Below are 16572 nucleotides of genomic sequence, written 5' to 3'. Positions count from 1 at the left end.
ATGTTGACGTTGACAATTTTGCACAACAAATGCTATTCTATTTGCTGCTGCAGCATGAACCTTTTCTGTCGCAAGGAAGCATCTGGTGACGATGCTGTACTAAGATGAAAGCAGGTGTAGCAAATTGATACATCACAATTTCTCTCCAAATTCTTAATTGGCAAATGCAGATAGTGATCAATCACAAAGCCAATTTCTATTTCTGGAAGACGTGTTATCATGTAGAAGAGCTGTTCAGTCAATTAGAGATAAGTATAACATGTTGTACAACAGACAAGGTCACTATTAATTGACTTAAGATTGACGAGATGTTCTGCTCTAAACTTAGTGCTTTAATTCCCATGGTCACTGGCTACTGTTGACGGAGGGATTCAAAAGACAGTCAAGTCTAAAATGATACATTTTAATACCCGAAAATATGTGACTCCTGTACAATTTTCATTAAATGCTACCTGTTTTGCATCCTTGCAGTAGTGAAAACAACGATCTGTCAGTATATATACTGTAGGAGCACTCTTGGTAAATGCAACACGGGTAATCATTTCAACTTTAGTTTCTCTGCGACACCCAAAGTCTACTTCATCGTTAGCTAGGCAACTGTTGTTGAAAGAACTGCCATTTTTGCCTCATCTTAGTCGGCCTATACGTGCAAGCTGGTAAGAGCTAGGTCGTATTCTACCTCACAGGGAGCAGCTAGTCCAGAGCAAAAACCGATTAGATCATCAAAGTTATTGGCCAAAAGACTAGCTCGTAGATAGGCCGACGCAGTCATGATCAATGCAAGAATCGCGTTCGCGTGTCTTTGTAAACATCTATACACGCTGTGTATGCACCTAGAGTTTCAACCTCAATAATTAATACTATGCAACTACTATATTTGCAGCGTGTCAGTGCAGTGTAGCGTACTACAGTACAACAACATTTCAGGTACAGTACAATGGTCAAAGCACAATTTCTCACATCCAGTACATGTTGACGTCACAACTTGGAACTATAAAGTTTTAATTACACTTTCTACAGCGATATTTATCACTTAATTGCAAGAGCTAACGTGTCTGAAGCTTCACAGTGACGTACAGTTAGCAGAAACCATCACAAGATCAGGATTTTGTGTCAAATTCATTATTATATAACGCACGTTATGCCTCGCAGTTCCACATCATTGCTGCACGACTAATTTGCAAATCGGTCTTGTTCTAACTGATCGAACACAATCCGTCTTGCCAAACATAGGTATTCTCAAACATCTATTGGCACACGACAATCTCCAAGTGCCAAAAATTGGTTTGCCAAAGGGTGCACGGACAGCATTTTCTGAAGCCTTTTTCGTAATTGGCCCACAAACTAATGTTGGCATGTTTAATGAATCCAAGCCATTACAATTGCCTCCAGTATCTTATGCTCACATTTATGCATTTTGGTAAGAACTGCTTAAATGAAGAAGCACTACAGTGCTTAACCCTAGCTGCTAGCCTAGATTACCTAACCGCTGCTGAACATGAGTGTGTGAAGGAGGCTGGACACATTGACTGGCACGTGGGATTGTTGGCATCTGGCCCGCTAAATTAATACCAGGAATAACACTGAGTTCATGCACTGCATTCCAATTGCTGTCCATCCAGGCATCCACCCGTCTAGAGACGCACTAAATGTACACTACGAGTACATTTAAATGTTCAAATGTACTCGTCATGTACCCAATACTCCCTTCTTGCCTTAACATTGAAAAATCAATGAAATAAGAACAAAAAACTTTAGATTCCTACAGCTGTATGCCCACAAAAATGGGGCATGGCACATACATTATGTTGTGAAAGGCGAATAATCTGGCAAAGCCTTCAAACACACCTTCAAGACTTGTCCAAGCTTTTCAACAAGTACACTTTAATGCTTCCCACCTCGCATATGTACACACATAAAAAGGAAATAGCAAATGGATAAGGAGCTGCCGTTAAACGGTAATGCCCCCAGCAAGATGGCTGGGTTCCTGTGCAATAAGCAGGAGCTATGGGCCATGCTAAGCAATCTCCTGGAGCCTAGCCAGGTGCTCGCAGAAGCACCGACTGCGACGCCAACTGTGGTGTGGGCACCCGAAGTCCCACCCGGACCTCAGTAGCTGATGGACTTTGTCGCAGTCAAAGGCCTTTGCCACCCCAGTCAAAGACCAGATACTCATTTATACTCCTGAGTCGAGAAAGGCAATTGTGTGTAAGTTTTGCCCAAGGAAATTATGCCATAGCTCGCCATCACTGTGACTTGAACTTGCAACCCTGCAAGGTCCCGGATGTAATCACTCCATAAGATGACTCTCTAACCAACTGAGCTATCGCACCACACACACACACACACACACACACACACACACACACACACACACACACACACGCGCGTACACCTGAACCTAACCTAATCATCAGGAGCTGCCTCTCAGAGGTCACACCCCCTAGCTGTTAAAGGGCCACTGACATGCAAAAATCAAAAATTATTATAAATTTCTACATGATAGTTCTAAAGGTGTACATACCAGAAAAAAAAATAATTTTAGATTTTTAAGAGCAAGGTTTCTATAAGAAAATTTTACAGTAATGTGCTTCCAGTTGATCCAGTTTTGAGCAGTAGATTCGGGGCGTGTACATATGACGTAAAAGTGAGAACGAATGTCGTGTTAGCACAAAGGCAATAGGTAATGCATAAGACTCAAGCGTGTGCTAGGGTTAGAATGGTCAAACAATGTGTTGCAGTTAGGTGTTATAATACCATGAAAGAAGGTGTGAGGCTCGTTCGGTTCCAAAGACCACAAACATAGACGAAAGTGGGTAGAACAAGTCAGACAAACGAGAGATCACTGGGAAGCCCCAAGTAATTCTTCCGTATTGTGTGGTCGTTACTTCCAAGCAGACTGCTTTGAAGATGAGCCAGGATTGTGCGAGCAATTTAGTTTAGGCTACCGGCCGCCGAAATTGAGCCGAATGCCGTGCATACTGGTTGAGACAGTGTGAAGGCTGAGCAGTTGAAACACCAGAAAGATGAGATTGGCATACGAAAAACGTGAAAGAGAGTAGGTTGTATTTAGACTTTATAGAAGTGTACATATAGTGATGAATTAAATTGATTATAACTATGAGCCACTGTGCAATTTCTATGGTAGTACAGTACAGAATCTGCTGACAAGAGGCATGACAGCCAGTTTACACCATCTTGCTAACTGATGGCAAGAAGTATATCTGTATATCTCCTGTGCAGCACAGAAATCCATTGCTGAAGTCAGCATTGTTGGTTGAACTGTTTCTCATGAATTGGAGGAGGATCAGTTTCATGCACTATAAGCCAATAGTCTTGCTGTGTGCAGTCTGCAGAACCCACACATCTAGGCAGACGCCAGAGAATCCCGGGTGTTCAGTGATGCAATTTTTGTCAATTACTTCCAAGTACGTCCTGGCAACACCCACAATGATGCCCAGAGGTCAGCAACCGCAACTACATAGTTGTACACCTAGACTAAATTCCACTACACGACCTGTAATATCCTCTTAAACTGTTTAATACCACAATAAATCAAGTAGTCGTTTGATTTGCTCGTCTTTGGGTGCTACCAGCGATGGCGTCTCACCGGCGACAGGCTCAAAGTCAGACAGCTCCACCTATTCTATGACTTCACTTTCGTTGTCTTCCAAGCCATTCTTCACATCACCAGCATCTACTCCATACGATACTGAAGGTTCTACACACACAGACTGTTTCAAACTGCCATGCAATAACAATTCCGGAGACGACATAGCCGTAAACTATGGTGTTTTGCCCACTAACGATCATACCTCGAGACGAGTATGATCATGCAAAGCTTTCTTGAGAGTGCCACCGTCTTTATCACTAAGCAGCTTGCTCTGTCCCGTTCACTGCCTGAGCTAGTCATCAAAACGTTTTGCACTAACGCAACATCTGTTCTAACTTTTATGTCATATGTACACGCCCTGAACCTACTGCTCGAAACCGGATGCGATCAACTGGCACCACATTATGGCACAATTTTCTCATAGAAACTTTGCTTTTTAAAATCTAAAATTATTCTTCCCAGTATGTACACTACCATATAAAAATTTAAAATATTTGTCGCATTTTTGCATGTCAGGCACTTGCAGGAGCACCAACTTGTGAAGCCAACTGTAGTGTGAGCACTCGAAGTCTCACCAGGACCCCAGTGGCTGATGTCATGTCACAGCCGATGGCCACTTAGGTCCCCAGTCAATGACCAGGTACTCCTTTATACTCCTGAGTCAAGAAAAGCAAATATGTGTTAGTTTCTTGCTTAAGAAATTATGCCATAGCTCGCCATCACTGTGACTTAAACTTGCAACCCTTAGAGGTCCCGAATGTACACACTCCATAAGATGACTCTCTAACCAACTGAGCTAACGCACCACACACACACACACACACACACACACACACACACACACACACACACACACACACACACACACACACACACACACACACACACACACATCTACTGGTACACGTTTACTGTTTCTCATACCTGAGCAGTAGCATCCTGCATAGCCACTCTGTCTGGTCGCAGTCTTAAGTAGGACTCACCTCGTTTAATCTCCTATTTCCATTAAACCAAATATTAGCAAAATGTTACTCATTACAATATAGCCGTACAATACTTCTGTCTCTGGTGAGTCGAGGTGGCCATACAGAATCTTCTCTGACAATGTCAAAGGTTGTTTAAGCCTCAAATCAAAATCAAAAATATTTTAATAATTAAATTCAGATAACCAATGACTTCAATATGAGAACCATAGAAAGCATTACGTAAAAAGCAATCAAAATGAACCATAACACTCTTCCAAACAAATTCACTACCTGTTTTGAACAACTGCCAAGTTCTTAGCAAGTGTCTCATAGTTAATGTGTTCTTCAGGTTCAAACTGACTCATAGACACCTAACAACAATAGCAATCTTCATTAAAGAATAAGTCACACAACCACAAACAAAAAGACCATGTTGGTGCGAAGAGATGTGGCAAATGTCCTGATAACATGATGTCCATAGAATGTTGTCACAACCTGCCAATAAACTCAATTCAAATCAACAAATCCAAGACACGGCCAAACTAATACAAAGACAAAATGATAGACAGACAAACATAAACAAATTTGTACAACATGTCAATACAAGCCACTTACTTTAACGAGTACATATAATTTACATATGCATGTAGTTTTAACACAAACTACGCTATATGTCATGGTCATCACAAAAATTTAGCAGTTAAGAAATTCAGTAAAATGCCAAAACTGACAAATTTGCCTTTATTCACTTTGATAGCCTAGAAGTATAAAAACATTCTGAAAAAATGAGAAAGACGTAGGGTTGCCGTACGAAAACGAATAGAAACAAGACCATGTAGGGAGTGCTGTGACATCTTTCATGAATTCACTCACAGACTAAGCAATACATCATCTCTATATTGCATCATGCTAGAGGGTATAAAACACAGTGTTGAAAATGGCACAATGTAGGGATGATGTACTGCTCAGTCTGTATGAGTGAATTCATGAAAGATAACACAGCACACCCTACTTGGTCTTGTTTCTATTCTTTTTGTACGACAACCCTACATCTTTCTCGTTTTCAAAAATGTTTTCCCCTTGTTTGCATTCTTTACGTGTAGGTTAGAGCCGGTGCAAATGCAATCAAAATTTAGAATGAAACGCAAGCGCTAAGAGAGTGGCTTCAGTCGACAAGAAATCTTTGATCACTGAAAGCATTGTGGAGGGCAACGACAGTGTTTTCACCAGTACCGTCAGTACCATCATTTTGACAGTTGGGAGAGGGAAGGGATGTTTGGAGTGGGAAAACAGCATTTATTGACAGTTGAAGTGAATTCCTGTTGACCTTTCACACAAGAAGTGCTAATGAGACTGTGGTTGCAGCAGGTGCTCTACTAATTCCTGTTTACCTTCAATCTCATGTTTTGTACACCCTTACTCATTTAGGTCAGCTCATAATTCCAGTTTATTACATCAACTTGTCATTGTAATAATCTACTGTATTCTCTGTGTGTCTGTATGTGTTATATATAGATATATGTTTATCAAGGTTTTGTTCAATGAGGTTTATTCAACAAGATTTAAGTGGCAATTATATTGAATAGTCTACCAATCATGCAGTAACTTCAAGACTTACATAGAGTCTTCTGACATTTTGTTACAGTTAGCTAACCGCACTTCTTTTTAAAATTGTAGTTTACCTCTATCATATTTTGTCTCATCTACAAAACGTAGGGTATCTACATACAACAATATACTACTACTACTACCACTACTACTACTACTACTACTTCTGAGATGTCGGATCAGCTTTTCTCTAATAAGATCTTCTGTTTTGTGCATTCGCGGAAGTAGATCAGCCAAGCACAGGCCTCTAAAATGTCATGACATGGATTTAATCAACAGTGAGGCTTGCCTCACTAAGTAGATTGTGATGTTGACTTAAGTGGGTTTGTTTAATTGAATGGATTGATATAGTGTTGTGTTGAGTGCCGTTGTAGTGGCTTTTGTAGTATGGGCATGACTGGTAGACGCTTTTGCTGAGTAAAAAATACTACTACTACTACTACTACTACTACTACTACTACTACTACTGAGAGAACTGGTGTATTTGAACAATCAAACGGCATCTGCTAACACACTACTACTACTACTACTTGAATAAACTACTACTACTACTACTACTAATAGCCCAACAATTGCTACTGCTCTCATCAACACGTACAGGGATTCAATCTCCTTGTTTGTAATTGGTGGTGACATCATTGCATCTTTGGAAGGAACAACACAAGGAGATCCCCTTGCCATGTCAATGTATGCATTGGGTATCTTGCCTCTGATAAATCGAATTGCTGGTTTATGCAAACAGGTGTGGTTCGCTGATGATGCAACTGGTTCAGGAAAGTTAAAGAATGTTCGTCAATGGTGGAGTGCAATCGTTGAACACGGTCCAACCTTTGGTTACCATCCAAATGCCACGAAGACCTGGTTAATTGTAAAAGAGAATTTGATGGAAGAAGGAAGGAAGGTGTTCTGTGATACCAGTGTAAACATAACAAATTCAGGAAAACGGCACCTGGGTGCGGCACTAGGTGACACATCTTTTGTCAACGAATATGTTGGTTGCAAAGTCCAGGATTGGGTTCAACAAATTGAGTCTCTTTCAGCCATTGCTTGTACAAATCCTCATGTCGCCTACTCAGCCTTTGTCCAGGGCCTAGTTCATAAATGGTCATACCTTTTCCGCACTGTCCCTGATATTGCGTCTGTTGTGAAACCTTTGGAAGATGCCATTTGTCATCGATTTTTGCCTGCTCTGACTGGACAGTCTGTGTTTGGGATGGAAATGAGAGAAGCTCTTTCTCTTCCTTGCAATCTTGGGGGTCTAAACATTTCTAACCCGACCAAAATGTCTGATATTTCTTTTCGTGCTTCGCAACATATCACTGCACCCCTTGTGCACTCGATTGTTGCTCAAGAACAGCTATACACTATATCGTCTGCTGACATGATAACAAGGAAAAGCGAGATGAAATCGCAGAGGCGAAACTTCAATCGCCAGCTTTTGGATTCGCTCAAAGACAATGCATCCTCTTCTTTGGCTAGATCGTTTGAATTAGCCTCAGAGAAGGGTGCATCAAGTTGGCTTACAGTACATCCAATTGAAGAACACGGCTTTCACCTGTCTAAGGGTGACTTCAGGGATGCACTATGCTTAAGGTATGGTTGGAAACTATCTGATATTCCTTATCAATGTGAATGTGGTGAATCATTTAACATCGATCACTCCATGGTATGTAAGAAAGGGGGATTCCCGACCCTAAGACATAATGAAGTCAGAGACATAACAGCTGATTTACTACGAGAAGTCTGTCATGATGTTGTTACTGAGCCTACCTTGCAACCGCTATCAGGTGAAAGTTTTAGTTATTCTACTGCCAACGTAATGCCGGAGGCTAGAGCGGATATCTCTGCTCGTGGCGTGTGGAGGGCTGGAGAAAGAGCATTCTTCGATGTAAGGGTATTCTACCCAAACGCTCCATCCAGCTTGAAACACCCCAACTTAGAATCTGCTTTTAGAGTGCATGAGAATGAGAAGAAACGTCAGTATGGAGAGCGAATACGAGAAATTGAACACGGATCTTTTACTCCACTTGTCTTCAGTTCGACAGGAAGCACAGGTCGAGAGGCTACTACGTTCTATAAGCGCCTTGCAAGTCTCCATGCAGCAAAATCGGGTGAACACTACAGCAAAGTTATGCAGTTGATAAGATGCAGGCTTTCTTTTGCTCTTCTACGATCAAGCATCTTATGCATTCGTGGAACACGATCCAGTTTCTATAGACCTATCAAAGTGGACTTGTTGGGACTCATTGAAAGTGAGGCCCATCTAGATGAGTAGATGTTGACTATAGCTTATCTTGATAGTTTAGGCATAATAACGTAAAGTAGTAACTGTCTCTTAGTGTCTTAGTGGTAACCATCTTTAGTTGTTTGTTTTGCTGCGTGGGTGTTATCTGTCAGCTGCTAATATTTGGTGTTTTGGCTTTTTGAAATAATAAAATCTCTACTACTTTTTTCAAAATACTACTACTGTATGTAAAAGCTTCCTCTATAGCAACAAGTTTCTAGGTTGTAACAACTTTGAGATAAACAGTCTTCTATAATCTACTTTCTGCTGCTTCCAGCAGAATGTTGAAGTCCCTTGAGGTTCTGTGAAGCTTGGACCTGCATCCTCGCAAACACATCACGCAGGCCCGAAGGAGTGCAAATGACAGTCGACATCTCAGCCAGTTGATAGTTGTGCTGTACTCGGTGTGGTGCTTTTCCGATAAAAGTGAGGCTAGTCTTTTCAAAAAAATAGACGTCAGTTTACTGCATCCTCCAGTGCATGCTAAAATGATTGGCGTGAACGATGAAAGCTCCACGTTATTAATTCGTTCCTCGTATCGCCTTTTCTTCTCTTGTTCCTGCCGTTTATATAATGACGGGATCTGCACTGATTTGTAGGATGAGGCATTAGGGTTGAAGACCCTGACGTCAAAGAAAGTTCGTTGGAAGTGCCCACCCCAAAATCCACTGACAGCAATATCAAGTCTGGCATTTTCGTCAGAGGTAGTACAGCGTTTTTGAAACACCTCGCCGTTGAGAGGTTGCAGAACGGGCTCTTTGTGTACATCGTGGCAAACCTCTGTCAACAAGTTGGTAAATAAATCGCGGACCTCGTTATGGCGGATGCTGGGGTATCCTCCTGTTGGACATGACAGAGAGTGATCTACTGAGAATTTAGATCCACATGGACATATGTCTGGGAGGTTGGACGGGTGCCAACCGTATCTGAGGCACAGGGCATCCCGAAACGCAGATTTGTGCAAAGTGAATCCGTGTTGCTCTAGTGGGATTGCGGTCAGCCAGCAGGAGGCACCCTTCTCACAGGCCAATTCAACTGAACGTTTCAATTCCACAGATAGATCATTGACAGTGATTTCAGAATGAGACTTTTGTGCTAGATGTTTTTGCTGGCGAATGCTAGCTTTCATAGAATTCTGCTTGGTAGGAACGTTATCCAGGTTTGTTTCTTGTTGCACAATTCGGTTGACCAGTGGCGCACAAATTAACTTTGAGTATTCCAGCTCACAAGTCAACGAACGTGGATCTACAATTCCAAGGCCGCCTAGTCGAGGTGGTAATGCAAAAAGCCTTCTCATCTTGTCTCCTGGAGTACTTCTATTGGTTATGGCGGGAATCAGTTTGGATCGTAACGCCTCCTCCAGAGGATTAAGGTACGCTGCAAAGTTTTCATTGGTTCTGAGTGCAAATTTCCAGCGTCCAATCAGACCCCGTGTGAATATCGAGTGAGCAGCTTGTGGTTGAGTTTGGGCAATGCAACTGAGTCGCTCTACTTGTAACTTCCAATTGGTCACCTTTTCTTGCAGGAAGTTATTGCAGAAATCTTTGTTTCCAATAGCAGCTCCAAGGTACTTTTGTCCTTCTGTAGTAATGTTGATATTGGTATTTTCAAAGAGATGTGTAGCTTTGTCAATATTTCCTGATTTCACTAGCAACCATGACTTTTTGGGATTTGGAAGATACCCAAACATAGCACCTAAGTCAACCAACCTGTTCCACCATTTATGTAGACAGTCTAGCGAGCCTCCAGCAGCTGCATCATCTGCATACCATACCTGCTTTGTACCATTCGTCTGCACACTCTTTAGAAGTGGAATTGTGGCCAGAGCATACATTGGCATCGCTAAGGGATCTCCTTGAGTTGTTCCTTCACTAGAAAGCAACGTTTCTCCACCTACAAACAATGAAGAAGGTTGTCGATACGTGTTGGCCAAGATTGGAAAGATGGCTGGGCAGTTGACAGATATGTTAGCCAGAGCAACTTGACGGTTCAAAGTATTGAAAGCATTGGTTGCGTCTACAAATAGCACGGCCTCTGTTTCATCTTCATCATAAATACCTCGAATAGCGTGTATGGCAGCCTCGCATCCGACGTTCTGACCAGCACAGAGTTGTAGGGGTCCGGCTACGTTCAAAATATCTGACTTTACCACACTCAGGACAGCCTTGCTAATTATTCTACGAAGTGTTTCACAAACTCCAATTGGTCTGACACCAGGTCTCTTGTCCAGGGGTATTAGCCGGCAAGCAACCAGAGCCGAAATCCCACTCGGGTCGATAAACTGCGTTGCAATCCTGCGAGTTGTTGAAGCTATTGAGTCACAGAGATTTCTAGACAAGACTTTGAATCCAGTGCACAAACGCCTCCATGCAGCCGCATCTAAGCCTGATGGACCTGCAGCACCCTGGCATTTAAGTGACATGGCACGAATGAGATAGCCATCAATCTTGTCGAAGAGAATGGGATGTGTAGGAGGTGCCTGAGATTTGGAGTCCAGGACAGCTTCCTTAAACATAGGAGCTGGGTCAGGGTGTTTGTCTTTCAGAACATCTCTAACTGACTTGTGAGAGCCAGGAATACATTCGTCTAGTTCTAGCAAACCACAGTTGTCCTCATCTGATAGGAGTCGCTGGGCAGCATTGATATTTCCCTTTTGCAACAAAAGTGCAACTTTTCTTGATTGATCACACTCTCTATCCTGAGGACAATTCCGAGTACTGTGGCATCGAAGATGAGACTGGATCGTTCTGCCTTCTGCAATCAAACCTCCTATGTCACCCTTTTTCCAGGTTTCCAATCGACGACTTAAACAAGAGGAGTTCTGTTGTACACTGGATCTAGTGTGAGGTCTTTGGAGCAACAGATGAGGCATGAGCATAGCAGCAGTTATTGCGACTGACTCGAGATCAGATTCATTTGCAAATGCATAAAATAGCCTTGTAAGTTCAGAAACGAAGTGTCCACCAGAGGATCCGTAAGGCACTTGAAATAAATTCCGTTTCCAATGAACGACTTCACGATATGCTTGGTCTATCTGATCTTTTATATCTGCTCCAGGTATACCACCCCAGTTGAAATTAGGAGGCAGTAACACTCTGTACTGAGGGATAGCTGGCAGGTCAATGGCATCACTAGATTGATCTTGAGAAGCTTCATGAAGAACGACTTCTTGTTGTGTGACAGACTGATATGCAGTTCCAGTCTCTGCTGAAATGACTGGAGGAGCTTCCTCTACTTGAACCGGGCTCTTTGAGCTACCTAGCTCCCTGTCGTTCATGCTGACAATTCTGCGTGCTCTTAGAGATGCATTCCTCATTGATTCCACTGTCTCCGCAACAAGTACACTCCTGCTACTACTACTACTACTACTACTATACGTCCATCTGACTCTAATACAACTAAAGTCCATTCCCGAATAGGAGAATACGTGGGAACTGTGGTTAATAGATAAGGAATTGAAGAGCAGAGATGGGCATACCTAGTGGAATAAAAGGTTCCAGTATAGAAACGTTTCGCTATAAACTTACGTTCAAAGGTTCAACCAATGCCTCAACTACATAAGCTTGCTAGCTACAGCCGTTTTACTCATTAATCAATAGTTCAAAGTACGTCCCTGTCAGCTTTCAAGTAGTGGGCGTCGTAGCAGTGACTTTGAAGTTATCTGACACCTGGTGTAAATGGAAGAGTAGGACAGGGCCAAGCGCATGTCATACAGGAAGTTAGTAATTGTGTTGTAATAAAGCACCAATCACCATATTCAATAACTGATCTGGAACCTCCTCCTTGTGAGCTTTTCAATGATGTTGGAATCAACTCGCTAGGACGTCTGCTTCAGGAGATACAGGTTTTTCCCCACGTATTCTCCTATTCGGGAACGGACTTTAGGAAACAGATAAAGTAATTTTATGATGTCATTACCAAATGTATCAACATAAAACATTAGAGGATGTCATTAATTGACGTCATTATATTTACTGATGTCATATTGACGGTTGGCAAAAAACCATGGCTAGAAAGCTGGCAATGACATGTGCATTCTACACGGAACTGGTGTGGGCATGTGTTTGAATAAACTGTTAGATGTAGTGTTTGTGTCACCGAGAAATTCTGAGCGAGGGTCAGTTTCTCAAGAAAGCCTCGTGCACTGCAATGACAAATTTGAGTAGTCATGGACCTGCTCCGTTGCAACCGCAGAGGTTTGGTGTAAAAATGAGCTTTGTTGCAATAATGGTTGATACTGATACCTGCTCTTACAGAAGAACTGAACAAAATGTCAGCCCTACATACCAACACGGCCACTTACCTCCGTTTTTCATCATTAGTAGCCTTTTGTTGGTAGTCTACTAAACTGCCTGTTGCTGTTTCCCAAAACCAGTGCTGTCACCAGCTTCTGCTAGGTTCATTGTTTTCCAAACACTATTGTTGTTTGACCTTCTGAAAGACTTTTTCAAAGTGCTAATTTCAGAATGTGTAAAACTTGCATAGTCAATTTGTTTAAAGTGGAACTGCCACAGAAATACATGTGACATTCTACTAACACCTTACTTCTATCAGTACCTTTTTGTGAATAGAACTTTTTGTAAATGAAGAAATTCAGCTTGCAAACTAGAGACATTTCCCCTAGATCAATCAATAGCTTATTTCTTGGAAATCTTAACCAAATACACTAAAACAAACACAATTTGTGCCACCAAACAGGCTTTCATCAACCTTGAACATCACGAAATAAAAAATCCATTGTAATCTAATTCTTGTCCACAGACACATTTATCCAATGTCATAAAAGTCATCGCCTCTCCCATCATGCATAAAAATCTTCTGTTCTCAACGAAGGTGCAATCTTCCAAATTGGTGTTCTTTGAAAGGTTCTAAAACCAATTTTAGCAATGCAAGCAGAATTTCAAATCCCTGATCCTGATAGTTTCCTTGACAACACCACAACCTTGCCAACATGTTCTGCTGCAACTGCCACAATGTACCAATTTGACAAACACACAATGTATGTGTAATAATAATAAAAGCATTGTGTATTTACTGCTACGTCTAAATGTAACATGAGGTGAATGGATTTCTTGTCTGCTTCAAGAATATCTGATGGTGATACTAAAGTTGTTGCTGAATAAACACTAGATGCGGATCCAACAATTGTGAGTTCATCTTTAGAACCTTGTTAATTGCTAAATGTATAATTCTTTGAAAACACAGGGGTTCGTTGATGTGATTAAAGATAATTAACTAAATATCATCACTGTCCCACACTACTTTAGATTCATCACATGCACATGCTTGGGAGCTGCGTAACTCTTGCACGGAGCGGGCTTGTTATCCACGCTATTTTCAATTCTACATGTAGCGCTCTTGCATCACTTGAAGTTAGCTACATGTATTGAGGTGGACACGATTATCATGCTTTCGTTGAGCCATTGCTATCATCTTTCGTTCCGTTAATTCTATTGATGTAGATCTCCTACCTGCATGGGAAATACTGTGAGTGTGAAGCAACATATATAGCGACGGGATCCAGAAGAAAGCAGCGTTAACGTTTCCTACAAACCTTTCTTGCAAGACGACGTCAATCGTTCATCATCAGTCCTACTTACAGTACCTCTATAAAGCATTTGCTCTCTTGAAGATCACGAATGATATGTTGGTCGTGCGCATGCAACAGTGCATGTATGGTTCCATGGGACCTTCGTTTGGCTTCTTGAAGAACAATGAATTCGTTTGTTTTGCAATTCTTCTGTAAAAAAAGAAACAGACGCGTACAACTATTACCTAAACTTTACTCCGCGCTTCTCAGTTTGCCGACAGTTTGACCTTATAATGGATATATGACATCTCTTTTTTTCTGTCATAAATGGGTACGGGGGGGGGGGGGGGGGGGGAATGGTACATCACCCGTTGTTGGTGTCCCAAAAGAACTGCTGATTGGCTCAAAAAACCCCAGAGTGATTCACGCTGACAAGCTAGTGTTACGCCACCTCTTTTTCGAGTCCCAAAGTATTGCTGATTGGCTCAGCAAATCTCAAAGCGTGACACACTCTTACAAACATAGGTACAAACATAGACTAGTAAATGCTCAGTTAGCATTGTGTTAGGCAATGGTGTTTTGTCTTACTTATTCGCATAACAATGGTTAGGTTGCGTCTTTAGGTAGCAATAATTTCTGTCAAACAAAATGTGGGAACTCAGAAAACAGACAGAGTGCTGCCTATGCCTCTGTAGAAGCATTTGCAATAAAGGTCCCTGACTCAGACGATAGGAAGTCGAGAACTTAGGAAAATCCTTCCCCACTGAAGCCCACTTGAGAGCTCAAAAAACACCCACCAGTCAATGCATTCGTAATTCTGTCAATATCCAAAACTCTGTTCAGTAAGACCTACTGCGCATGGAGCAACTCTTCTCTTGTAGCCTCTTCTGACCGAAACTCAGAAGAGCAGAAGAGGCCTACGAGTGTATCAGCAGATTTGTTCCAGGTGTGGATTTGTTCTGGGGTAGGATGTGCCACAAATTTGTTCCGGGGAACGTTACTTTGTCACTTTTGGTTAAAAGTCTTGTAGTCCCTAGCTGACAAATGTAGCAATGCTGTGCTGTGTTTCGTTGCTCTCTGGCGATACGTGAATTGCCGTTTAGTTACGTTTGCTAGAAATGGACGCAAACTTGCATGTAAATTGTATTAGACAATTACGATGTATACGAATGTGTCAGCGAGGCTTTGTACATCAGTAGGTTGAAACTTGATGTACGTACAGTCTCTCTCCGTGTGTGTGTATGTCTATGTACAAGCAAGGTCAAGACCCGGATGTTTAACTTAGAGCATGACACAGGAAATGACAAATTACTAAAGCAAGAATAAACTCTAAACTCCTACCTCCAACTACGTGAGGACCAGAGGTGCGTTCACCGCAATAATGCAGTTAACGATATTATTTAAAGTGCGTGCATAACAACGTTAGAGGGCCAACTTACACTTACCCCGGAACAATTTCACGAGAAAGATATACCGTGTAAGATGAAATATTGGCAGGATTTATTTTGGCGAATTGGCTGATTTTTAGAGACCGCCAATATAAAATCTGCCAATAATTTGGTCACCCGGATATGTTGACGTCATCATGCTGGGCACGTGGATCAGCTATCTAACAGAAAAGAGGCTGTACTCACATGGATGAGGCCACAAGATGGTAGGTAATCCCTGATTTACCGTCAGTTGCGCCTAGGAATGAAGCTGTGAGGCTATGCATGAAGCTGGACTGTCACGTTCACGCGGGTCACGTTCTTTGCACTGACAGAGCAGTTCTTCATCACTATGCAGTAGCTGCAGACCAGTAAGTTAGAGAAATGTGAGCCATGAACACCGCTGTTCCATCACAACTCCTCCATGACCACTTACGGTAAGTTACCTAGCAATTATCAAACAAGAATGTCCAACTGCCAAAATGCTTTGTCCATCAATTTCTTAGCAAAACGCCAAAATAAATTCCCACCAATGTTTCATCTTAGACGATATGTAATCCGAGGAAGCTTACTTGTGCAAGCTCATGTTGTCTTCAACGATATTGCGCTTGCCCGCATGCTCCCCAAGAACAAATCCACTCTACACTGGTCACATGACCTCTTCTCACCTCTTCCGAGAAAGTTATGGATCCAGGTGATAAACAGCCTACCTCTGCCAGCTTCTTCTCAGTAGCAGGAAACCTAGTCTCTTGCACAGCCCCTCTTAACGTGCGTGCAAGAAGCTGAGAAGGGCAGTGCCCGCATTTGCTCCTCGTGGCCACGTTAAGAGCAACTATGCAAGAGACTACAGGAAACTAGCCTCGCAAGCCAGGCTCTTCCGCGCAGTCGCTGAGCTAAACGCACGTGGATCACACGAGGAGGAGCTTTGGCCGGAATCGCTCCAGCATGAAAAGAGCCTGGTCGCTTTCGAGAATGTCATCGTGATGTGGACCCCGGATCCCATTTCATAGCTTGGATAAGGCTAATTCGATTTCATCAAGAGCTCGTTAATGTAATTGCATTTGATACATGGAGCGGAGAGGAAGCCCTCTGAGGAGAGCACTTGAACACGAAAACCAGTGAAGCTGCTGATGGACAAAGTGCTG

General features: G+C 42.2%; 3 protein-coding genes across 3 annotated transcripts; 1 reads left to right on the top strand and 2 right to left on the bottom strand.

Annotated features, from left to right (window-relative positions):
• Nucleotides 1-3211: 3211 nt before the first annotated feature.
• On the bottom strand, nt 3212-6002 carry LOC134184759 (aconitate hydratase, mitochondrial-like). The gene is made up of 6 exons (XM_062652502.1): nt 5970-6002; nt 5008-5073; nt 4870-4949; nt 4671-4737; nt 4538-4609; nt 3212-3721 (listed from the first exon to the last, which is right to left on the bottom strand). The coding sequence occupies exons 1-6, from the start codon at nt 6000-6002 to the stop codon at nt 3698-3700; spliced, it is 342 nt and encodes a 113-aa protein (XP_062508486.1). The 3' UTR covers nt 3212-3697.
• Nucleotides 6003-6794: 792 nt separating this feature from the next.
• LOC134184757 (uncharacterized) lies at nt 6795-8461 on the top strand. Its single transcript, XM_062652501.1, has one exon. The coding sequence runs from the start codon at nt 6866-6868 to the stop codon at nt 8459-8461; it is 1596 nt and encodes a 531-aa protein (XP_062508485.1). The 5' UTR covers nt 6795-6865.
• A 169-nt stretch (nt 8462-8630) lies between these two features.
• On the bottom strand, nt 8631-11786 carry LOC134184756 (uncharacterized). The gene has a single exon (XM_062652500.1). The coding sequence runs from the start codon at nt 11784-11786 to the stop codon at nt 8721-8723; it is 3066 nt and encodes a 1021-aa protein (XP_062508484.1). The 3' UTR covers nt 8631-8720.
• Nucleotides 11787-16572: the final 4786 nt, after the last annotated feature.

Source organism: Corticium candelabrum, chromosome 9, assembly GCF_963422355.1.
Source record: "Corticium candelabrum chromosome 9, ooCorCand1.1, whole genome shotgun sequence".
Taxonomy (NCBI): Eukaryota; Metazoa; Porifera; class Homoscleromorpha; order Homosclerophorida; family Plakinidae; genus Corticium; species Corticium candelabrum.
This window is presented reverse-complemented; position numbering and strand designations above follow the sequence as displayed.

Bases quoted from the DNA above. Each gene is read 5' to 3' on its own strand.
- LOC134184759 (XM_062652502.1), bottom strand. From the start codon at position 6,002: ATGAGTAAGGGTGTACAAAACATGAGATTGAAG. The intron at 5,074-5,969 runs GTAAACAGGAAT...GTTTATTGGCAG, and splicing joins TACAAAACATGAGATTGAAG to GTTGTGACAACATTCTATGG. The intron at 4,610-4,670 runs GTATTGTACGGC...TAATGGAAATAG, and splicing joins TCGACTCACCAGAGACAGAA to GAGATTAAACGAGGTGAGTC.
- LOC134184757 (XM_062652501.1), top strand. From the start codon at position 6,866: ATGTCAATGTATGCATTGGGTATCTTGCCTCTGATAAATCGAATTGCT.
- LOC134184756 (XM_062652500.1), bottom strand. From the start codon at position 11,786: ATGAGGAATGCATCTCTAAGAGCACGCAGAATTGTCAGCATGAACGAC.